General features: G+C 35.3%; 1 protein-coding gene across 15 annotated transcripts in view; it reads left to right on the forward strand.

Moving 5' to 3' along the window:
- The window catches only part of FOXP2 (forkhead box P2), a 404388-nt gene that overhangs the window by 372520 nt on the left and 6868 nt on the right, over positions 1-25000 (forward strand). For all 15 annotated transcript variants that reach the window (XM_030960104.1, XM_030960089.1, XM_030960092.1 and 12 more), the window contains 3 exons: positions 39-160; positions 1500-1569; positions 2399-2562. In XM_030960104.1, the coding sequence (XP_030815964.1) occupies positions 39-160; positions 1500-1569; positions 2399-2562 (356 nt within the window). The remainder of the gene's footprint in view (positions 1-38; positions 161-1499; positions 1570-2398; positions 2563-25000) is intronic.

Genomic DNA, 25000 nt, shown 5'->3' on the forward strand with positions numbered 1-25000 from the left:
AATTTTACTACCTTTTCTCCCTTTTGTGTCTGATTTAGAATGCAGTGCGTCATAATCTTAGCCTGCACAAGTGTTTTGTTCGAGTCGAAAATGTTAAAGGAGCAGTATGGACAGTGGATGAAGTAGAGTATCAGAAGAGAAGGTCACAAAAGATAACAGGGTACGTTGGTGTTTGGTTTTGTTCAACTGAGTTGTTCTGTAATTCTGTAACCTGAGTGAGTCCTCTGTGTACTACAACCTGACAGACAAAGCGAGCACTTATGTGGAGAATACATAGCAAGCTAATAGCTATGCTCGTGCATTCTCTTCAGTGAGCTAACAGTTATTTCATTTTTGTGTAAACGCTGTTTTCTGTGCATTCTTTGCCTGCCTGACTTCTCCACGTAGTTTGCTGCAAGGAAAGCGATAATGGTTTTGTTTTTACCTATGTATTTCACCATATGTTTGTCATTTTAATTCCATCTACCGTAAGTTCTCCTACTATATATTAAAAATAGCCCCGTGTACATATGTTGCCCATGTGTTAAGAGTTTCATATGCACTTGTTTTTACTGTAAACCTTTGACAGAAGTGGGAGTTGTTCAAGGTCAGTTTGGAATATAGGTATCATACACTACAGTACTGACCTCAAAAATATCTTCTTGATGAGGGTAGTATTCATGAGAAGCCTTCACAGGAGGACCTTTGGCATGCTTACTGCCCTACTTTCAAATTAATCCCATGTCACTATGACTGGTTCTGTGGATGCTTTTTATTCCTTGAGAGTATATAATTAGTTTTGATAAAGCCATTCAGATAAAACCAAAGGTGCAGAGACAAGAGCTAGAGGTTTTTCTTTGCAGGAAGGTATTCTATTTCTGTAATGCATCTGTTTGTAGACAGTGACCCACATGACCTCTGGAGTCATACTCTGCACTAATTTTATTGAAAATATAATTATATGGTTATCTAGCATATAGCATTTAATCTATATGCTATATGATAGCATATATGGTATGTTTAATTTGCTGGAAACTAATTGATCTACTGTATTGTTCACATACAGTTATTTATACATTATTGCAACCTCATTGTTTTTTGTTGTGAGGGAATAGTAAGATCTTTTTTATTCAACACCCTTGAGTAGTTATATGTAACATAGTAACAGTGTACCCGTGTTCAGAAAACCGAAACCAAATACAGCAAGAGAGATGTAGCAAATGTAGCAGACACAGATGTTCTGCAAATTTTAAAGCTATTTCTGTTAAATTCTTTCAGTGAGGTGAGAACCTTTATGATCTTGTAGCAAATTTCCACGTGGGCCTTATTATAACAAGAGTTTTGCTTTTCTGATGCAAGTAAATCAATGTTCTAACAGGTTGAGCTCCTTCCCTCCCAACTTCATCTCATTTTTCTTTCCTAAACTCTGGTCTTCTGAGCTGACAAACCAATCCATTAACCCAATGAACCAGACTGCATGTCTGCTTGTTTTTAAACTTTGAAAAATCGTTTATTTTCAGAAGCCCAACGTTAGTGAAAAACATACCCACCAGCTTAGGCTATGGAGCAGCTCTTAATGCAAGCTTGCAGGTAAAAAAAAATGAAATAATTCTTTTTTGTACACACTGATTATCTTCTTATGTGTGATGTATTTTATTTCTGCTTATACAGTGGTATAGAATTACCTGGTATGTTTATGTGGACCTGATGGTCATTCTAAATAACTGGGTTTATCATCCAAGTAAGTTGTATTACCTAGCACTGCAAGTAGTAGTTCTTATTTGTGCTACTTTTGATGTGAAGAAGCAAGAAGGACACCCTGTGGCAAAATCTGGAACATTCAGTTTTGCTGAAAATGTTAGATTGATAGAAGCTTTTGCAAATGCATGTGGATATGCATTAATATTTATCCAAGCTGTCATAAATGATTTCACATCATAGTGTTGGGGAACATGGTGCTCATGGCAAAAACTTTAAAGTTTAATTATAATATATAATTTTTATGCAGAAGAGGCAAATGTCAGGACTTTTTTATTTTGATTTAAGTTCTGGTCATTTTTTAAAGTATAGCAGCTGCCTGCATTATAAAGGAGCCATACATTGTGTGGAAGGGCAAAGGGGTTAAGTGTAATTCAAAGTCAAAAAATGATGTAAAACTAGAAAGCACCATGGATATCAGAACATAATTAATAATGGAAAATAATGAAACCTAAGCAAAAGAAAGAGTAGACCAGAAGTAGAAATGCTGTTATTTACAGAATGTGAAAATAATTGGAAATGCATAAAATCCTTCTGACCACTTCAACAACTACTCAAAATGAGCTGTTCTGTGTGTGTATTTTCCTAAATGTTCATACAAGTAAGAGTGCTATGTATATGTATGGGCTAATAATTTTGGTTTTACTTTTCATTTTGGTAGGCTGCACTGGCAGAGAGCAGTTTACCATTGCTAAGTAACCCGGGACTGATAAATAACGCATCCAGTGGCTTACTGCAGGCAGTCCATGAAGATCTCAATGGTTCGCTGGATCACATTGACAGTAATGGAAACAGCAGTCCAGGCTGCTCTCCTCAGCCTCACATGTAAGTGCAGTCAGCTCTCTTTCAAGAAAAAATACCTAGTCTAAGACACAATATTACTCAAAAGAGCTTTGAAAGGTGGTAAGTGAAACATCTGGAGCTATGTATTTGAAACTAAACATTTATATTAAAACATTTAAATAAATGAGTCTTCATTTACTTTGTAGTGGTTGCTATAAGCTTTTTTTTTGCCTTTTTTTTTTCTTGTAAAACCTCATCAGTTTGCTTGCAAGCTCTGAACATAATGGGGGGCTGATCTCTGTGGTCATTTTCAGAGCCTGGTTTGTAAGGTATAGTCAGAAGGTTCACACTGGAATTAGTTTTTAATTTTAACTATGACTCTCCGAACCATTTATGAACTGTAGTAGAGATATTGCCCGTTTATACAAACCGTAAAATGCAAAGTTTAACTGTTGCCCACAGTTTACATAGAAGCCAGTAAAGTGTAACTTTTTGCCTGTCATATAAATCAGTGTAATTACGTATTCAAGTTTAATTACTGGTGCGTCTGTATTGGCAAGGTTTATATGTTATATTTTATGCAAGACTACGATTCCTATTAATATTTAGCAGCTAACTATATCATTAATTACTCTAAATTCTTTCCCCTACCATCTTTTTAATGGAGCTGAGAGAGTGGAAGTATTAAAAATTGATGTATTGTGGATTTCAGAAATGTGTCTGAAGCTTTAGAAATGCCTGGCCTTAATCAGTGGTGTCAAACATGGCAGTTTCTTGTTTACTAAATAGTAAAACATGTATCTTGGAGGTATTGTTTCCCAGGTTATTTATATAATAATTAGCAGTGTGATATGTAACTAGACTTTGTTTTAAGTCTACTGTAAAATGATTTTTTAAGTCTATCTAAAATTATGTCCTTTTTTTTTTATGTTTTAAAAAGCTGATCTCATTTGCCTTTTTTAATTCCGCTTTCTATTTCACATTTTAAATGTTCATTTTAATTGCTAGAGTGGGATATTTAACAGTAAGAGTAATTGAGACCAGACTCCCTTTTTTACTTATGCTCTGATGTGTTAAGAATCCATTTTGATCTGACCTTTTTTTAGGAAAAATATTTTACTGATTTTTTTCTTCTTTTGTTTGGCATGTTAATATATCTGTGATCACATAGAAATGTTTATTGTCATGCATTTAATTGTTTTATTGCACATTTATTCTACTTGCCTTTGAAAATAATACATTGTGAACATTCATGTATTTTATCAGGTTCCAAACCATTACTTTTTCAAAATGGAAAAATTTGTCTTTTGGAAGTGTCTTTAGATGTATTAAATAATACAAAAGAAGTAATAAAACTTGAAGTAGAAAGAACATGAATATATGCTCTTGAGAGTAACACTACTCTAAAACAAGTAAAGTGAGCAATCAGACAAAAGTTTTTATATCCCATGCTTGATGCTATCAACCATGCAGTGGGTAGCTTGAGGCCTTTTACTTTTAGCAGTTCTCCTGAGTATGCTAATGCTCTCTTCCTGTATAAAATGCCAAGACAATAAAACTTTAAAGAGCAAACAAGAGTTAGATCATGTGTGTTAAAAACAGCTACTTTACAGAAAAGAATGACACTTGCTATTAAAGTTGTTTTGTAAGTGTTAGGCAGATCTGTTTACATATCCTATGTTCTGTCTGCCATTCTGCTGGATAAACTGTGATATCTGTGCATATGATTATGTAGATATGGCTACATTTATAGCTGTGTTTATAGCTAAAATAATGCATATTGAAGTAATTCTTGCCTATAACAAAGGCAAATACCTTAAGTTACACCCTAACTCAAGATTGAGCCTTCCTCTCTCATTTTTATGATGTCATTTGTCAAAATAGGCATTTTCAGGACTTGCTGTGTTGATTTCTTTGAAACTTGTGAGGGCATGTTGCTCAGTTCTTGATAGACTGAAGCAACAATATGTAAATGCCTGAGACACCACTGGAGAAAGAATCTATCCACATTCATCCCTTGCAGCAAACTTAGTGCAAGAAGTCTGGGCTTCTGTGAGGCCAAGAGCCATTAGACAAAAGATGCAAGCTAGATGCCCACTCACTTGTGACATTTTTTCCTTTTCTTTGGGGGGAAAAAAGGGAATGAATGCAAACTGCAAGGAAAGGCCAGGATAGGAAGAGGCTTGCATGAGAGGCAGAGGACCAAGGAAGAAGAGACCTCTTCCTTGCCTCCATGACCACATTGGTCAGGGACCCTCATTTCTGTTACATAAGAAAATGAGAAAATAGTATAGATAAAGCAAAACAGAAGTAAAACAAGTGAGGAATATGGCAAATAACGAAGACACAATTTAAATTTTGCATTGCTCACACATAACATAATCTCTTTTTTCTTTTTTTAACTGAAAAATAGTTAATAGACTAGTGAAAAAAATTTTTTTTGATTTTACTGAAACAAGCACCTACTTACTTTTAGTCTCCTGAGAAGGTTCACCTAGGAAGTGTGGAGTAGATTAAGCCTCCATCTCCTGATTCCCAGGAAAATGCTGAAGCCACAACAGGAGGTACATGCTGAGCAATGTTGCCTGCCATCTTGTAGGTGGCACGTGCAGGAACAATGGAGCAAGGTATTAGAGAAAGAGGCAAGAGGGTGTGTGCAATTAAGAGATCAATGCATTCAGTTGGGAAGGTGCGGAGTTTGGATTCTAGACAAGCTTCCAGAGAGAAGCATTTGTTTGGTATTTCAGCAGCAAATGCAAAACAAGTCCCAGTGACAAAGTCAAGGATCTTTGTTTGGCATTTGGTTGTTAAAATTGTACTGACTGTCATTTTATCAGATATGATAAAACCACATGATAGCAAAACTCTCTTATTTTGGGATGATTGTATTAAATGTTTTTAGCATATTTTGTGTGTATGTGCAGAAATCAGTGTATCTGTGGTTGAGCATTGGAACATTATCAGAGACATTGATTTCTGTTATTGTAGTGCCTGAGCTACTGGGTGTCAGAAAGTGGGGAAATTGTTTCAGTTCTTGGATATGAACCTAGTACTTCATATCTGGTTTTGAAGAGACACAGTAGTAAGAGTAGTTAGAGTCATTAATTTACCCATCTGTGACCAGGTATCTTAACACAGGCAGGCAAATCAACTTCCTTAGAAAATAATCTCTGCTCATTGACTAGAGAAAGACAGGAGGTCTATAATTTCAAGTAACTGTATCACACTTCAACACTTGTTAAGTGCAGTGAGTCCATCCAGTGTATTTAGGGCACTTTAAGACCTCCAAAATTTTGGCCTCAGGTAATGAAATATAATCTGCTCCATTTTTTATGCTTTTGAATACTTACAAATACCACAGTAAGTTGTAGGTGTTTAACCATGGCCTGTTAGCTGGGATAATGCTTATATTAGTAATTACATAAAGCATCTGAAATTTTATTCTGTGTGCCTCCCAGTTTCCTTTCTCCATCTGATGAAAGGTGGCAATTCCATAGTCTAGGATGCAGCATATGAGTAGTGGAATCTTAAGTCCTAGTTTTTCTTTCTGTATTTCAGCAGTATTAAATCCTAAGTTCTGTCTTTGACTGGTCTTCACATCTGATTCCTGGTGTGTAGGCTCTGAGTGCTTCCTTGACATAAGTCTTCACTGAGAAAGTGTGTTACTTATTGTGGGCATGTATGTTCTGTTCAAAATTTAAATTTCTTCTAAGATCAGTTGTCAACAATCAATATCAGGCAATTGTATTTTAAGTGAATGCTTAAGACTGTTTCTTCTTTGATTATTTCAACATGGACTACTTCTCTGAACTTATTGTGAGTTAGAGCTGATAAGCAACAGGTTTCAAAGCAACAAACAGAACTGAAGATATTTTATGCACAAAGATTCATTATTTATGTAAAACTAGGTGCTGCTAATCTTGCATAACAGTTGTACATGGATATAAGTTCCACAGTACACGCCTTTGGAGTATAAATGCAGAATTCTGAACTAAAGAAAACAAATCCAAACAAATGCAGTTAATGCTGGGTTGTGGGAAACATTGAAAAAAAGTTTTAGTATTCCTGTAGAAACAACAGCATTGGAGGAGACATGAGGTGATGCTTAGGAACAATAATGACAGTTCATGCACTACTGTAAATGCAACTTCTTTTTAACCTGTATGTAATAGACAGCATACTGCTGAAGAGCTTTGGCGGGATTTGAAGGTCAGTTCTTTCAGAAGTATTGCATTTATATTTTTAAATGAACAGCAGGATTGCAGTGAAATCAACTTTGTGCTATAACTTTTCCTGTCTCTATTATACATTCAAAAGTTCTCACTCTTGGGGATGGCAAGTAAGGGATGGAAATCAAGTTCAGCTATTTTTCTGGTGTTTGTCTCTGCATTTGTACTAGACTGATTACACTTCAGTGATTATTGCAACTGGCACAGACCCAGGTGTTTTATCACCAGAATATTTAGCGCATCACTAGCCCCCATGGTCATGGCAAATGCATCATGCTTCATTGTATGATCCTGGGCTGGGGGGGGGAAGGTATGATTTTCATCTGCAACTCTTCATAGCAGTTGAGGAAACAGAAAGAAATTGGTCATGAGAAAACAGGGAAAATGGCAGACTGAGAAAATGTAGTCTTACCATAGGAAACAATGGGGCGATAATACCATTCTATTAAAACTCACTGCAGCTCATTAAATAAGGAATGGAAGGAGTAAGAAAATGTTATAGGGTAAATAGATATCCCTCTGGTGAGATTTTGAGGAAGGGGCTTGTCATCATGGTTGACTCCCTGCTCACTCTGTGAGAGTGTAGACTGACAACGCAACTAAACTCATTCCAACCGACTGACCGAAATAATCTAGTTCTAACAGCAGATCCAGAATCCTGGAGTTAATGCCATTCTGATTTTTAAAATTTTAGTTTTTGACATCTTTTTTAAAAAAGTGAAAACAAGAAATGAGGTTTTAGAGTTGCTTCTCAAAAAGTGAGTTCATAGATCATCTCCTATATGAGTCTTTATGTTCAGCTATTATAGTGCTGTACTACCTAAGACGGGAATTGTTTGAAGCCAAATGTCAAGACACACATATATTCCATGAACTTTAAAGCTGTTTCTAGAAAATGTTATGGTGGGTTGTTATGAGAAAGGATAACTTTTGTCCAAATGAGCAAGAGTAATAGTCAATCTGAAAAAAAAAAATAAAAGGGAAAAAAATCTTATGCAGTGTAGTCCTTCGTCTTCGACTTTGTGTGGAAAAAGTGAGTTCCAAGCATCTATGGTTTCAGTCACCTTTTCTTTTTATTCTCCTGTTGTTCCCAACCCTTCTCCTTTACCTTTTCTCACTCTTGCCCTGACTGGATCATTTCTCTCTGCAGTTCTATCTGCATAATCATCAAACTTGTTATTTTTTTTCAAACTTTTTTATCTTTAAATTTTATTCCCAGAGGCAAATATGATTATTCTGCTCTAAGATCATTTACTTTTGAGGTGCTTCAGTTTGAAAGCATTCCATTGTCAGGTCGTTCCCATATCTGATTATTCCAGTCCCCCACTGTTAAGCTTTCACACCACTTACAGTAGGTTACCTATCATTCCAGTTTTAATCCCTTTCATTCCCTTGTTTCTTTAACTTCATAATGTTATAATGTTCCAATCCCCAGTCTTTCCTTCTTCTTTTTTTTTTTTTTTTTGTTATCGTTTCATTGTCCCATTTCATGATCTCTTTGCATTTACCTTGGAGGCTTGTTCTGTTCTAGGGGACTGCTATGATCCAAGTCTCTTGTTCATTGTATAAGACTTGACATAGTGTATAAGAAAATAAACTCACGAAACACATCAATTAACAGGGGTGTAACAAGCATTATTAAATAGGTGAGAAGCATGTAATTGAGCAGATGAATGTGGTAGCAATTGCAGTATTTCTGGGTATCCTTGTTCATCAAAAACGTTTCACCTAATCACATGATATTTTAATGCCTGTATAATTTAATTTCACACATTTTTATTCATAAATCTAACATAAGGATGATAATGGGTAAAGAGACTTTGTGACAACAATTGACTTTTATTTTTATATGAAAAGAGGAACAGCTAGGAAATAGGACCTTAAAGGTTATAGCTTTTGTCTGAGCATATTCCCATTGAAACAAGTTTCTATTGTGAGAGTATGCAGTGAAATAATTTTGGCTTTTGTACAGAGCCATTTACCTATGGACACGAATGGAAAAGTAAGCAATGATGTTTTGATTAATAATATTTTTCACCATTCCCATTGAAACAACTTTTCACTTGAATGTTTTCCTAAATATTTATATTCTCTTTTTAAAATTTTATTTTACATTACTTTACTTTTTAGTCCACTTGTCCTCTGTTTTTGCTTCTGTTCATCAATTTACTTATTTTCCAACACTGATGGTCTAGTTCTTTATCATTTCATCTCTAGCTTCTTAAATGTTACATGTCTTACTTTTGATCAGAAGTTGCTATTTCTTTTTTACATTATTCCAGCCCCAGTTGTTGCGCTTCTAGAGAACATTCCCAATGCTCTTAACAAAAAGATCACCCCAGAGATACAGTGCCTTCAGCTGAAAAGAGTCAGATCCCCATAGCATGGCTTATAGAAGTTGCTAGACTCCTGTGGGACTTCACAGAATCTTTTTGGAAGCTGTCTTGCTGAAAACTTTGTGGTACTGCTATGTGAATTCTCAGTCTATGGACAAGATACTTCTGCTTTTCACATAAAAGGTCTGTATAGGAAAAGGCAGCATCCTAAGTGTTGTTGCAGATGTTAAAATTTGTTTGACATTGCACAACTAAATTTCTCTGCAAACTCCTAAAATTAGTTCATAAGAGAGTCCTGTCTTTGCACAATGCAAAAGCTGAAAAGACAGTGCTGTTAAAGTGTATTTCTAAAACTGCATAGACAGTAACAAATTTTATCCACTATTGATGATTGCATTTGTTTAAGCAACTGTGATATTATAAGCCAAAATTTTTGAAAGTGGACTATCTAAATACTATTTCCTAAATACATGTGCCCAAAATGTGTCTTTAAATTTACTTATCACATAAAAAGTCAAATAAAAACATACAATTATATCCAGTTGATAACACTTATACATAGTTTAAATTATGATCCATAAATCCAAGCATTCCTTGAAAAATGTAAGACATTATGCTGAGAAAGTATTATTTGACTATTGCTTAATCTTTAGAATTAATAGAAAACTGGAGACTTTACACATTTTAAAAGACTAAAAATTCCCATTCAGGGTTGGGTTTTTTTAAGACTCTATAGATAAAGACTTCATCACATGTGAAACTTATGTGTAGGTCACGGTAAAGTTACTAAATCTCAAGATGGCTAAAGACATGATTATACCTGGTGAAGTCCATAAGGAAAAGCAAAGTTCCCAATCTTCTGGTGAAGTGCAGTTGTGTCTAAAAAAAGCCTTTGATTTACATCAGTGCTGGGAATGCATATGTGTGATACAACCCTGATGTAATTTCTGTTAGGGTTCAAACTGCAGGTATTCTGGTGGTTTTCTCCAAATGATCAGCAACATTGAAAGTGTATCTTAAATTAGCTGAATGTATCCAGTGGTCTCCCTCCTATACCAAGATTTTACCAAATTCTTTGTTCCACTGTACCCATTGCTAAGGATTTAATGATGTTGCAGAATCTTTGTATGATTGTGACCGCTCCACTGATGCTTTTTGAAGACTTTATTAAGCTTCTGATTGAGATGGATAAGGAGATATGTTTATTTGATGCTGTATTATGCTATGATAGTAGTAGTCTGGGTAATTAGAGACTTCCCCCAAAATTGATTTTTATTTCTCTTCATGTTTTTCCTCCTTCTCTTCATTCCTTGCAAATTTGGCATTATCAGACATTGTAGCTGAAAAAAATGACCTCAGAGGTTTTATCTCCTCTTGCTCTAAGAACACAGGAGATAAGAATCATGTTGTGGGCAACCATTTATTACAATTCCTCTCCTAAAACTATCATAGTCCATCTCAAATTTGAAAGACATTGTGAAACTTCATTCCTTTGATGATTATAAGCCATATTCCAATTTCCAGGCTAAATATATTCCAATGATATGGGTTTTAGTTTAGAGTCTCTTTTACTCATCCTCATGTTTCACAAATGTATTCTAGAGAACACAGTGTGAGCCTTGCATCTTTATTTTGTAGACCAAACAGACTGTTTCTGATAGATCAGACTGTCCGTTTTCCTCATGTGTCTGCAAGCCATTCCATAAAAAGACTCAGTTTGGATTTAGTTATGGTGGGTAGGTATTAACAGGTTTTTTGAAGAATTCCAGATGTGCTTGTATGTAATGTGTTTCTTCTTTGTCTCTGTTCCTGTGGGGAAAAAGCTTATTTCAGCTATATTCAGCTAAACTGTTATGGTTTCTTTTAATATACACTATTATGGATGGATTGGGGGCCCTGTTGTGGGAAGTGCTGTACAAAGGCAAAACAAAAAAGTTTGTCAAATCCCTACCCCAAACTCTTACAGTCTCTAGGTAGTAATTGAATTGCTTGGGTTTTGAGAAGGACCTTCAGATGCAGTTTGAATAGAAGGTGTATATTACTTACAGTTCTGTCCCCCTGTAGGACAGCATCACTTCATTTAGAGAAAGGTTTGACACAAAGCCAGTTGCCATTGACTGTGCTATAGGTACATAAAGCCCAGAGGCAAACCGTGCCTGGTGGCATGCCATGAAATGAGCACCCATCAAGTAGTTTTCTGTAACTATCATGCCCTTTGATTCATAACATTATGAGAGAAATAATAATGTACTTGTATCTATCTGGAGCTACTGGAAGTGCAATTTAAACCATATATATATTTATTTTGTAGCAAGATATATACAGATGTATTAATGACAATTGCATTGGACTGTATATATTACATTCACCAGGAATACCCTGCCCTGTGAAGCTGAAGTCTGTGTTAAGCACAGGCCAAAGTACATGGTTAAGAGGCAGGATATGTTTATCTAGGCTCTGTGATATCTCAGATATTTCCTAATCAACTCAGTCTGCAGACAGACTGTATTTGTGTTTTCTTACAGAAATGATACAGATATAGCATATTCATCTGACGTGTTGCTCTTCACATCTAAATGGTAAATCTGCAATAGTATAAAAATGGGAGGCACGATATTCATATGCTAATATGAATATTCACATGTTAACAGTTTGGTGAAATGTTCTGAAAAATGTTAGAATGACTGGATGCAGTCTTTCTTAATACTAGAGGCTGATGACAAATATGTGCTGACAAAGATACTTGGCTGTTGAGAGCATGCTTAACAGGAATGTTACAAGCTCTGTCTTCCACACAGTTCTTCTGCTTGGTCTTTTCTGAAGACTGGGGAAAGATTAAAAACACTAGTTTTATTGAGAAGGGAGGAACTAGGTGGGAAATAATTACAGACTTTAGAACACTGTTCAGAGAAGGTGGGAAAGAACTTTGGAATGGGACAAGAAATAATTGACTGGTATTTTGGCAAGAATAGTTAGGATAGACACCAGAAAAAACACCTTTTTGAATTTAGGATAATAAAATGCTGATAATATGTACCAGCACAGAAAGTCTTTGGAACCACTGATACTGGAAGCTTCTAAGAATAAAGTAGTCAAAAGTGATTTAGCTATAAATGACCCTACTTTGGGGTTGGGAAAGTAAATTAAGAGATTTTATGATCTCTTGAAGTTCCTTCTAACCCTGTTTCCTTTTATCCGTATCATAAATCTTGAAAATGTAGGGGCTTTTTCATGTGTGCCATGTTTTACAAAGATAGCTGAATTGTCCATATCCATTTATTTTGTATTTTGGAACAGCTATCATTGCAAAATTCTTTTAAGTACTCTTATTTTTATGATCAAATTGAAGGTTGGCTTCACAGAGCCAACATAGTGAGCATAAAATTCAGTTAATATGAGAAATGTCAGCAAGGGTAGTGCAGAAAGTCCTTAACAGGCCAGTTTGACCCAATTGTCTGTGTTGAGTGTGGTGTCTGGTTCTACTTGTTAAATACTACCATCAGGAAAAAAAACCAAAACTGAAGAGCTGGCCTTTCTCCAGGCTTGTTCTAGTAAACTAAGCTAGGCCAGCGGTCTTGGGAACCCAGAGAGGCCCCAGCTGACTGGAAGCTGGTGAATGTCATCCCAATTTCCAAGAAAGGCAAGAAGGAGGACCCTGGAAACTGCAGGCCTGTAGGTCTCAATTCAGTGTCTGGCAAAATCACAGAAGACCTTATTCTGGGAAGAATTGAGGAAAAAAAAAATAAAAGAGAAGGACAACACAGTCATTGGTCACAGCCAGCACAGCTTCATGAGTGGGAAGGTCAGGCTGTCAAACCTGATTTCCTTCTATGACAAGATAACCCACCTATTTGATCTAGGAATGCCAGTGGATGTGATCTTTTTGGTCTTCAGTAAAGTTTTTAACACTGTCTCTGACAGGATCCTTCTGCACAAAGTGTCCATCCCACAGCTGGATAAACACTTTATGTGATGGGTGAGCAACTGGCTCATGGGTCAGACAGAAGGGGTTACAGGGAAATGAGTGACATCAGACTGGTGACCTGTCGCTAGTGTAGTTCCTCAGGGCTCCATCCTTGCCCCTGTGCTCTTCAAAATCCTTATGAATGACATGGATTCAGGATTGGAAGGGATACTGAGTTTGCCAATGACGCTTATCTTGGAGAAGCTGTCAACTACCTTGAGGGAGTTGTTCCATACGATTTATCTGATCAGCTCTATGTTTCTTGAGTTTTATTGATGTAAAAGTTTTCAACAGAAATAGAAAAACAACTTTAAAAACAATTTTATATAGCATGTATTTATATTAAAATGTACAAATGCTGCATATAGCGCAGTCCAATTTCTCCCTCAGCTTTTCTAGGATCATTGAATAGCTTTCCAGATTTTGCATAGAGAATATTTATTGATTCTAACCCACAAATAACACTGAGGTACTTAATTGCTGCTGCTAAGTTTCTGTGTAACTGGTACAATTTTTAAAACTTCCCAGCCATTAGTCAGTACAGAGCGTGCCAGATCCACAACCTCTTGTCTTGAACTTTGTTGTTTCTGGGCTTGCTATTTTTTATGGTTCTTCAATAACCCCAAAAATATTCACACTGAAATCTCTAGTACTTTGTCGTTTTGCTTTGAAATTTTGCCTTAAAAACTTCTGTGCTGTTTCTCCCTAATACTTTTCTTTGTTTAGCATGTTAACTTTAGACATTTGAACTAGATGCAGTTGATGGGTTGAAAGACTTTAGAGGCCTGTGCCCTAAGCTAAATTCTAGTCAAGTTTTTACTTTCTTGTGGTTGTATCACAAGGAAAATACATTTATTTAGACACCAAAGGGAGCAAGCAAATGTCAAGGATGGGAATTTTAGTAAGAGTTGCTAGAATCAGAAAATCTATGTTAATGTTATCTTCTTAGTCAGAACTTGATTCTTAAAAATTTTGATCCTGTAAGAAGGGCTAATTGTAGGTGAGTTTTAAGCCTCATTTGATATTTAAAGAAAGTGTATTCTTAATCTGCCAATTTTTCTGAAAGATGTCTTTATCTATGTTCAAAATTTAATATATTAGTGCAAATGGTGTATCCATATTTATAGTCTTTGCCTTTTCTTGTCAAGTCTAAAAGTAATATTAATTTAAAAAGAGAACCCCAAACAATAGACAAAACACTAAGACCTGCTCAATTTAATTATAAGTTTCATAAGATAAAAAAATCCTCTGTATGTTTTCACTGCCCATTTTTAATCAATGAAATATTTTACTTTGTTAAAGGAAAATGACATTGTCAAATCGGTCAATTTATAGTCTAAAAGTTTTTCTATACAATGCTAATTTTTTTGTAGTAAGCTAAAAGAAAGAACAGAACATGTTTGATTGTTGAAGATTTTTTAAAATTATTTTCAACATTTTTTCCACTCAGACTCCTTACTATAAAGTCGAAATTCTTCAAAACTTGTTTTGCATATTTTCCTTTTCATTTTGGTATGCAACCAATGGCCATTTTCAGACTTTCCTTCAAAAAGAAACTCTGTGTTTTAACGGTTCCTAATTTGAAGAGAACCTGTTGATAATTGTATGTGCTTGGGCTGGCCCAAATGGATAGGGCAGGGAGCACCAAGCACCAGCTCCAGCCTCTTCAGGATCAAATGTATTTGTATATTTGTAGATAAGCAGATAAGTCATCCCTGAGTTGGGAAGTGCATATGCTATAGAAAGGAAAACGAGAGGTTTGCTCCTAGCATCCCTGAATTAATGGCTAGATGACTTCTGCAGTGTGAAGGTCAATATGTGTTAAAACATTTTTCCTTTAGATTTATGATAGATGGCATATTGGAATTACTGAATATCTAATATTTTTAATAGGATTTTAATATGTAATATTTAAATTTTGAAAATCAGAGCACATTAACTGTGTAACATACTGAGGATTTTAGAAACTTCTCTTTTGCAGTTGCATTATGCCCTTTTATTTTTATAATAAATTAGTAGTGTGATAACTATAAGGATAAAATTATTATAAATCTGCCATAATAAATTAAATAAATATTAAACACTTACGTTTGAGGCAAAGGTGAATGTGTTCTTTTTTCCATGTTTCCATATTTTTAGTACCTCACTATTACTCATATCTCCAAGCCTCTACTCTTATGTTGACTTCAGAGGCAGCTAAATTAAATTGATTCAAAGTTTCCTCCCACAGGTATGATTCCCATGCCATAGGTCACTTCTGTTGTTCTTTCCTGGATTCTTCTGTATGGTTTTTGGGATAAGTGAGTAATAGCTGAAGGGTAGTCAGGTACATTGATTATAGAAGTTGAAGTGAGGGCCTGCTTACAAATACTTAAACATTTTTTATATAATTATTGTCATTGTTCTCTCCTAGTTAGTCTAACATACTGGGTTTGACTCCTCAAGCAGAAGCACCATTGAAAGATTCATAATATATTTACCAAGTGGTTATAGTAGATGGATGTATATGAGTAGTTTATTTTCTTTCTTTTGTTTGTCAGCAGTAAATTGATTTTGCCATGAATTGTCAGCTTTGGGTTTTTTTCACAGTTAACTTCACATATAACTAATATATATATATATATACACACATGTATATATGTATATAATGTTGTTATCTCTGTTTATATCTTCAAGGCTATTCATAATTCTTTTCAAAATAGAAATCAAATGTAGGATCTTAGAGACTTGCTGCTAAACTACCTCTTTGTTGTGATATAATCTTTTGTTCTTCATTTAATTACTTTTATTACTGACAAGTCTTTGTGTCTACTTTTAGTATGAATTGGATTTTTGGAAGTTTCTCACGGGAATTTGTGAATTTAAATACGCCCATCTGCTCCCCTTGTTTACTGCAGCATTATTCTTGGAAGGCTCATAGAGCAAGTAAAATTACTGGCCTTACATATACTTGTTATTCCACCTCATTCATCTGGTAGAAAAATATGTGTTTCACATTTGGTTATTCCCCCTTCTCCCCAAGCGTTCTGTCAGATGCATTACATATTTTACTTACATCTTCTGTGAATAAACTTCAGAAGCAAGATCATGGCTTTAATGAAGTCAAGGGGAATTTTCCCATTGACTTAAATGAGATCTGGAGTTCATCCAAGGAAACTCTTTGTCTTTATGTCTTTGGCTTTCCCTCATTTCTTATTCTGCTTTCAGTCACTCCGAATAATTCCTAATCTCCTTCTGATATTTCTTCTAACTTCTTACAGTCCCATTTCTCAACTTCAGTTTCTCAAAATATTTTTATCTTTGTTTTCCCTTTTATTTTCTTTTTTTCTAAATAAGACAAGGAGCTCTCCCAAATCTGAAATCTTTTGATTTGGTCTTTGAAACTTTTTACACTCTTACTACTCTATAACATTAGCAAAATCACTAATGTTGAAATCCAGAACAGTTTTATCCATTCAAATACAAGCAAGAAATATTTTCTCATTTATTCTCTCTATTTATGTCAAGACTAATTGGCTATGCCCTGTTAACCAGTAAGTTAGTAAGTTTTTTTTAAAGGCTTGAGTTTATTTTTCCTGCTAATATAAGTGTAATGTCTTAATATTTTCTGCTATCGATATTTCCCTAAACCCCAAAAGGTATAGATAAAATCACTCTTTTTTTCTTTTTTTTTTCTTTTTCCTTTTTCATCATTAAAGAGTCCTCTTACTACTTCCTTTCCAGACACCCTATCACCCTATGTAGCTTGTGGCATATTCCTCTCTTTAAGATAGCACTATATTTTCTCTTAGTTCAGATTTTCAGATAATAATGAGTATCTTCATGCTGTCCCATTCCCCTCTGATACTAGGCATACATAGGCACTCATATACAGAGTAGCTTTCCTTTGCTATTTTCATGCTAGATCTTCACATCCAGTTATTACTTGTTCTTGACTTTGTAAGTCTTACATTTGCGACCTGGGTATTCTCTGATTTCTCCTGGAATGCTGAATATGCTGGGACCCATTGTGTTTACATCTTATATGATGCAGGATGGATCTCTTTCTCATTAGGTTTGCACATGGTATCAAATTAGGGGAACAGTCAATACACATAAGGGTAAGATGGCCATTGAGAGGGCCTGTATGGGCTGAAGGACTTGGCCAAGAGGAGCTCTTTGAAATGCCATTCCTTGCACTGAGGAAGGAGAATCCCCATCTGAATCCATTTTTGGCACCTCAAATTTAAGAATTACAGCAGTAAACTGGGGCGAGTTCAGCAAAAGTCTGCGCACATGGTCAGAAGAAGAAGCAGTTATCTTCTGGGGAGAGTCAGAGAGAGCTAAACTAGATCAGCCTGGAGAAGAGGGGGCTTTGAGGAGACCTGACTCTCAGTACCTATAGGAAGATAAGCAAGAAGATGGAAGCAGGCTCTTAATTTTGGTGGTAGAATGAGAGACAGAGGGCATAAGTTAGAATGAATCTTTCAGACTGGACATAAAGAAATATGGATATATATCCTCTTTCCTCATGAGGACAGTGAGGCAGTGGATGGGGCTGTTGACAAGCAAGTTGTGTAGTCCATATTCTCTAAGGTTTTCCAAACCTGACCAGATAAAATTCCAAGCCATCTGTTGTGACCTTCTGTCTGTGCCTTCTTTAGGCAGCAGGTTCACCTAGAGATACTCTGGAGCCCTTAAACTGCATTATCCAGTGATCCTAGTGTGAGTTTTCTTTAATATAGAACCATTGAGAGAGTGGGCAGAAGCAATGTAGCAATTTTAGCAATCAGGTGTAAGGAGAAAGATGATCTAGATTTTGTTTCACAGATACTAGTGAAGTCATATCAGGTGGTCACAAAAGGGATGGATCTTAGATGCAGCAATAACTGAGTTTACATCTTTTTTAATTCATTAAAAAAAGAAAAGTTGTGGTTGTGAAGACCAGTTTTATGCAATCGGTAATTATGTGGTTTGTGATTATTATTTTTCTTTACTCCTGCTCCAAGGGACTTACCTCCCTTTATTGTAGTGGAGTTTAAGGGAGGGCATGAAGAGCACTAGCTGCTTCTACACCTACTGCTAAAATTTTATCAACCGATAGTATAAATAGGAAAGTCTAGTTTAGAGGTTGTAAAAGCAATAACTGACTTACAAAAACTCATTCATTCTTGCTCCTACCTTTCTTGATGTGCCAGAGGCACTTTGTGACCATTGATCATTAATTCCATCTTATGCCATCTCCTCTAGCAATGAACTAAAGACAAACTTTAGTGGCCTAATTATCTATTCCTGTGAACTTTTATCTCCTGTCAGCATCTGCAGCAGGGCCTGCCAGCTAGGACTGTTTGTTGCCTCTGCTTTCCATTGCCAAGTCAATGCAACTGCCAGCTCCACCATGGTAGACTTGAAATCCTTGCTGATGGATAAAATGATAAACATGAAAATAAGTATATTTCAAAGGTATACTTAGTGCTTCAGTGTTGCATTTCAGAAAATAAAAGGATGTTACTTCCAATTTTTTTTCTCAAAATAGCTCTTGGTTGGCCCAGGGTGTAAGGGTGTCATTTGAAAGTGGCAGGTTGATAAAGCACATCCATAAAAACCCCCACTGAAGAGCAGTGCTTCTACAGGATTAGAATTATATTTCTGATCTTCCACCAGGATATTGTAGCTCCACTCTCTCCTTAGTGAAATGAGGTAGCACACCCTCAGCTTCCTGTGAAGGGTATGTGACAACAGGACCTTTCTCCCTGTCTTTTTAAAGCCAGAGATTTGCAAATAGGCATTATTTTATCTAGAAATAATGCCACTTCTTCATCATTTCAGTATATGTGATAAATACATGTGGGAAGTGTTCTTCAAGGAGGAATAATAATGGATTCTGTGACAGTTGTAGCATATTTAATTACTCGTATAATACTTTCTTCGTTTCTCAATATTTGGATTCGTATCTCCCTATGTGTCTGTACATATGCACATTAATAAACAGAAAAAATACTCAGAAAAATTATTTAGAAAAAATAATAAAACTGTTTATAATAGCGTAAAATTGTAGAAAGACAGAGTAAGAATTGTATAACATGAAAATATTACAGGATTTGAGGATTTGTCCCCATTTTTCTTGCAAAGTATAAATATAAAAATTTTAAATCTGAAATAGTGAAATGGAAACAAAAGCTTTTCTTTCAATATTGCCGTGGGATATCCTACAGGTCTATAGCTATATTGGCAAGATAGGTCTTCCTAAAGATATAATAGTTCACCTCTATTAAAAGAGAGACAGCAAAGAAGTTGTACATAATACATTTCAACATGTTAAACTTGGAAAATGTTTAATGCAAAGAAGTCTTTAGAAAGCAAAAATGCTTCAGATAAAAATAAATATTTTAAAACTTTTTCATATGTGAAAATATGAAAGTATACACAAATTATTAGATTGGCCACAGAATTATTTGAGCTTAGTAGCTCACCTTGTTGGCTTGGACACAAATATTTTCAAACTTCTGCAGTTTGAAGAATTCTGTAACTATGGATCTTCTCCCAGCCTTTACACTTTACACTTTGTGTAGCTGAATAAAAATTGCACTTGTAGTGCAGGGTGCCCGCTACATAAAAGAATTGAGGGCAACTGTTGGTAATAAGCAAAACCATAAATAAAAAATGCAGGTGTCTGATACTAAAAGTTACACTGGAAAAGTGAAGTTCTGTAAAAGCATTCGGTTTCTTTCTTTTCATTACTGAAGCACAGTAATTGTGAATAGTGATAGTGGGTAGATAGTATAGTTGAAGAAATATCTGCAGATTAACCAATTGGTTTTGAAGACGTAATGTTTGTGGGCTTAAGGCTGTCTACAGAATTGTGAGGAAGAATGGATCAAATAGAACATCAGCTGGTTTGAGAAATAGTTAAAGTTGCTTGAGAGCTACCTGATTACTTAGTTTGGTTTTTTTAACTCTTAAGAAACTCTATTTGTTTAATGGACAAACATAAACTCAAAGAAAATCAATGTAGTTTGCCACGACACATATGGCTTAGAAATTTTTCAGTCCCAAAGATTCCCCTGGGAAAATTTTCTTCATCTAAGTTTTAGAAAATTCATCATCTTTATACACTTCTATATGAAGTCACTTGGAAAGCTAGTGAGTCAATAGTATCAAAATTAAAGTCTCACACAAAATAAGCTTGGGAGGGACTTAAAGACATGATGTAATTTATTGCCCTTTGTGCCATTGAATACCAAAGTAAAAAACTCCCTAGTGTTACTAGGTGCCTAAGTCTCCATAGCAATACAAAATACTTTCAGCTGCAACCCAGCAAAAAGATTATCCTTTCATGATTTTAGACTGATTATTGCAACCCCTGAGCAGAATAAAAAGGCACCAAAAGAGCTTAAAAGAATTACATGACTTGTTGCAAATCATATTCTTGGCTACAAAGCTCACAGAAGGCACATTGACCTAGGCAGCTTCTCTCTCTCGACATCTACCACCACTTCAATACAACGCCAAAAGTGAAGTATTTTCCCTGCTAGTCATTACATTGATTTAACTGCCTAAATCTCTCTGCCATGATGTCCCACAGCACTTTTTCTTAAATTATTTTAGCAGAACATTAAAGATTTCTGGTGGATATGGGCAGCAATATTTAGACGACCCAGATCTGAACTGAGGAGTTTGTTCACTGGGAATCCTAGAGGGGTTGAATCCTGGAATTTTCCTGGCAGCTTTCAGAATTAATGACTGAACTTCTTGCTTTTTTTTTCTTCTTTTTCACATATACAAATGAGAAATGAACTAATGAACTAATTCTTTTTTTTTTTTTTCTTGTATAGAATTGCATAAAAAATATACAGGGAAACTTAAATTGTTAAATCTCTTGTTTGGAAGAAGAAAAGGATTACTGTAGTAACACAATGCTAGTGGTTATAAAAGACATTGTCTGCCTTCATATGTTTTCCAAAGAATAATTGAATCTTTTATTCAAAGCTTAGAATGAGTCCTATTTTACTAAAAAAATCTGAAAATTGTTGTAATTATTTATATTTTCTTGTCCTGAGTTTCCACTGCAGTTTTGCTTTATTTGGTATCCCCTTATATTAAAGTTGATGTGAAGTGCATCCACTGTAGAAAATGTGCTATTCATAATTAAGAATATTGTATCAAGTATATTTTCTCCTTGTTGACACCAGCTCAACTCAATTTAATTAAGAAATCATGTACTTGGTTATATGATCTGGTTGTTTTCTTGTCAGCAACAGCTCATGTTCTGATGTTTAGAAGTTGAATGTAACACTTGTTTTGTTGCTGTTGTGTAGATTTTAGCAGGATTTTCATAACTATTGTACTAAACACATTTTCCCAAAGTAGGATCAGGCTTATCTTCCCCAAAATTCAGAAGACAAGTTCACCTTGTATCAGATGAGTTATTGCAGACTTTGAGAATTTGGCTTCATCCCTAAATATTTGAAAGGTACTTTACACATTCCTTCCTAGTAGATACTTATCCCTCAGCTGCCTGTCCTGCTATCTTTCTTTTTCCTCTGAAAACACAAAGCTCTTCTCCAAAAGCCTATAGTCTTCATAAGGCCTTTGTAAGTGTCCAACAACTGTTGCCTGTCTCCTGGCAGTAATTCCAGTTAAATGTTAGAAATTGTGATTTCTTTAAGGATAGAGTATGCCGTTGTGATTTGACAGTTAGTTGCAAGGAGTGAGAGAAAAATCTTCATGTGAAGCTGTAAAGCATGCAGAAGAATGAATGTTTGAGGCAGACACAGAGAAAGAGGAACTTCATGTTCTGCAATCTATGAGCAAAGAAAAAGCAATGCATTGAGATGAGTAGGCAGATCTGCAAGATATTAGAATCCTTCTTTTATATTAAAAACATCTCTCACAGACAATATTATTTTGAAAGTGCTGGGTACAGGAAAAGTCTTCTTTATAATTGTAGATCCATCAATTGTAAAGAAGGTAATCCATGGAAATGAGGATGTTCATTTGTTTATATCTTTACCAAAAAGTTCTTTGAAATAATTTAGCATATTTTTTTGCTGCTGCTGCTGCATTCATCTCCTTGCTTTCTGTTTGTGGCCTTGCATTGTCACCCTGAGCTCAGGCAGAGGTGTATTTTGCCAGCATTTCTTCAAAGGAGAGAGGCATTTTGATGAGGACATTTGGACATGGTGTCACACTTGTACTTGCTAAGAGATGTCTCCGTCATCCCTTTATTATCCCAAAGAGTTAGCAGGGACTTAACATACTTCTCACAGATGTGTACCTAACTCCAAGGATGATTTAGGAAAGGCCCAAAAAGATGGGGACTCTCGGCCTCCCCCAAAAACCTGTTTCAGTGCTTCACTGTCTATACTAATTTTTAACTCTAGCATCTGACCAGTTGCTCTTTCTATAGCCTAAGACATCCATTTTTCAGTCTTTCATCATGTAACAGGTTTTTTTTCCTAATTCTCTACCAGGGCTTTTTCAAGTTGTTGACATCTATGAAATTAATAACAATGTTCTTCATTCTGTCTTCATTGTCATTAACAAAAAGTCTTGACTAGTTCTGAGCACGATTGGTTCATCAAGAAATTATGCAAAACTTTCCTAAAATACAGATTCCAATTATATAGTAGATCACAAAGTTTTGATCTCAAGTCCAAAATCACTAAGCTATGGGTTTTAGAGTTTGAGTAGCATATATATTAATAAGAAGTCATGGAATACAGAAATATTTATTCAGAATTTATGTTTAAATACTCCGCACTTCACATGGGAATTTGTTCTTAGCACAATGCTCCTACATTGTACAACAAATTAGTGGTGCAAAATTTTGCAAATAATCACATTAAATGTATTTCTGTCTGTATATACACAAATCTTCAAATCTTCTTTTGCCTATGGAAAAGAAAAAGAAAAGCTTTTTGGTTTTCATATGTATCTTATATAGTTGCTTCCTTAGAACATATATAAAATACATCTCAAACCAAAGTTCATGCCTGAACTTTGCCTTTCAACCTTTGATTTTGGAAAACAAAGTCTAGAGTTGAGATAAATGTTTGTTTCATGAGCCAATGTGTTATTCCTTGTATTTACTCTTCCAGAAAGAGATGCTTGTATGGCAGTGTTTTCTAAAGCTTAGAAAGCTTTCTTAAGCTTCTGGCAGAACAGTCTAGGAAATTTATTTCTGTGTGGACATCTGAACTGCTTGATTTTTAGTCTTGATTTGCTGTTAATTTGTAAGATAGTATAGTTGAAAAAAAATTATTCATGATTACTCCTTTAAGATATGAATCCTTCCACAGATTAGTCATCAAATTAATCTTTGAACTGTCCTTGCAAAAATGTGGTCTTCAATACTAAAAAATTACAATACAAGAGGAACTAATATCTTAATGTGTAGTGAATTTTTAATGGCTATTTCTTGTTACCCTGTTCAGTGGCTGCATTCCAACCACTGAAGTGCAATAAAGCAACCTGGACACCACCCTTAAAGGAATTGAATGCATTTGAGGAAAAATTCTGTAGTTAGAACTTCTTAAGCATGGAAACAAAAGCATAGCAATGAATCATAGAATGGTTTGGAATGGAAGGGACATTTAAAGATCATGTACTCCACCCTCCCTGCCACGGGCAGGGATATCCTTCATTGAATTGATGAAAGCCCCATCCAACCTGATTTTGAACTTTCAGGGATGGGCATCCACAACTTCTCTGGGCAATCTGTTTCAGTTTCTCACCATCCTCCTGTAAAATATTAGGTATAAGAGTGCACAAAATGCAATTTCTTGGGAGCAGCAAAGGAAAAAGAATATTGTGATAATAGTGTTACAGGATCTGGAGAAAATTATTGTGGCACTATAGCATGTTTAAAATCACTGCAGACTTGCATCAAAAACTTTATCACTTACAGTTCTGAAGAAAATATCTGAAATTTGAAGCTTAATGGAGTTCAGAAGTTCTCTTCAACACTTACAAGTGTTTGAGAAAAGATACTAAGTGAAAAACAAATCTCATGAAAGGACCTTAAATCTCAAGGCACATAATTACTTGTATTGCCTTAAAAGGGGATGAATTGTTTTTCTCCCTCTTTCAGAAGACATTGTTCAAACGTTTTTCAGCTATAAAAGTAATTTCTAAATGACCCCACATTCCCCTGCAACACAGCTACCACACAAGTAAGAACAAATATAGTTAAATTCATATGGAGATGGAAGCACCTTGTTGCCTGTGGGTCCTAATCTTTGTTTTCAAATTCAGTAAGTTCTGCACCACAGTAGATACTGCATGACCTCAGATCACCCTGTGGTGTTTTCAAACCTCAGGTGTCTGCTAGAAACACAGCAGAGGAGATTAGGTTCAATTTATTTTTTTAATCGTTGCAGCAGGGTTAACTTTGCAAGGAGAATCAGGCAGTATGTCTTGGGGTTTATTATTTTATCAATTACTGTGTGGTGGTACGTTGGATACAAACCCAGCTAGTAATCCAGTAATCCTTGATAGTACACTCTGTATAGTATAGTATACTAGCTATAAGGAAGTCATGTGTTGGAACTGACTGCTGAATATTTGTTTAGTATATTTTTTGTACTCTCTTCATGAAGGACAATATATATACACAGTGACACTAGTCATGTTGTGCCATATTTCATTTTGTGAATTAAGATCTTCATTTATCTCTTTCAAAAAAAACCCTTTGTTTTTGTATCTTATTTGTAAGGTTGTTTTGCTTTGTTTTGTTTTGTTTTGTTTTTAGTTTAATTAAAGCTGTTCTGCTTTAATTCACGGTAAATTGCAAGAAATACTTAGAAAAAAACAGCACAGGAATAAAGGTGCTAATAAGGTATTGAATAGAACAGTTATGTTTTGTCCAGAATTTAAGGATAGCTGATCCATGCTTTGCCTGCTTAAGTAAAAATCAAATGCTCTTAGCATATCCTGTAGATATCATATGCAGAATTTGATCCAGATGGGTT

This window comes from Camarhynchus parvulus, chromosome 1A (assembly GCF_901933205.1).
Source record: "Camarhynchus parvulus chromosome 1A, STF_HiC, whole genome shotgun sequence".
NCBI classification, from domain to species: domain Eukaryota; kingdom Metazoa; phylum Chordata; class Aves; order Passeriformes; family Thraupidae; genus Camarhynchus; species Camarhynchus parvulus.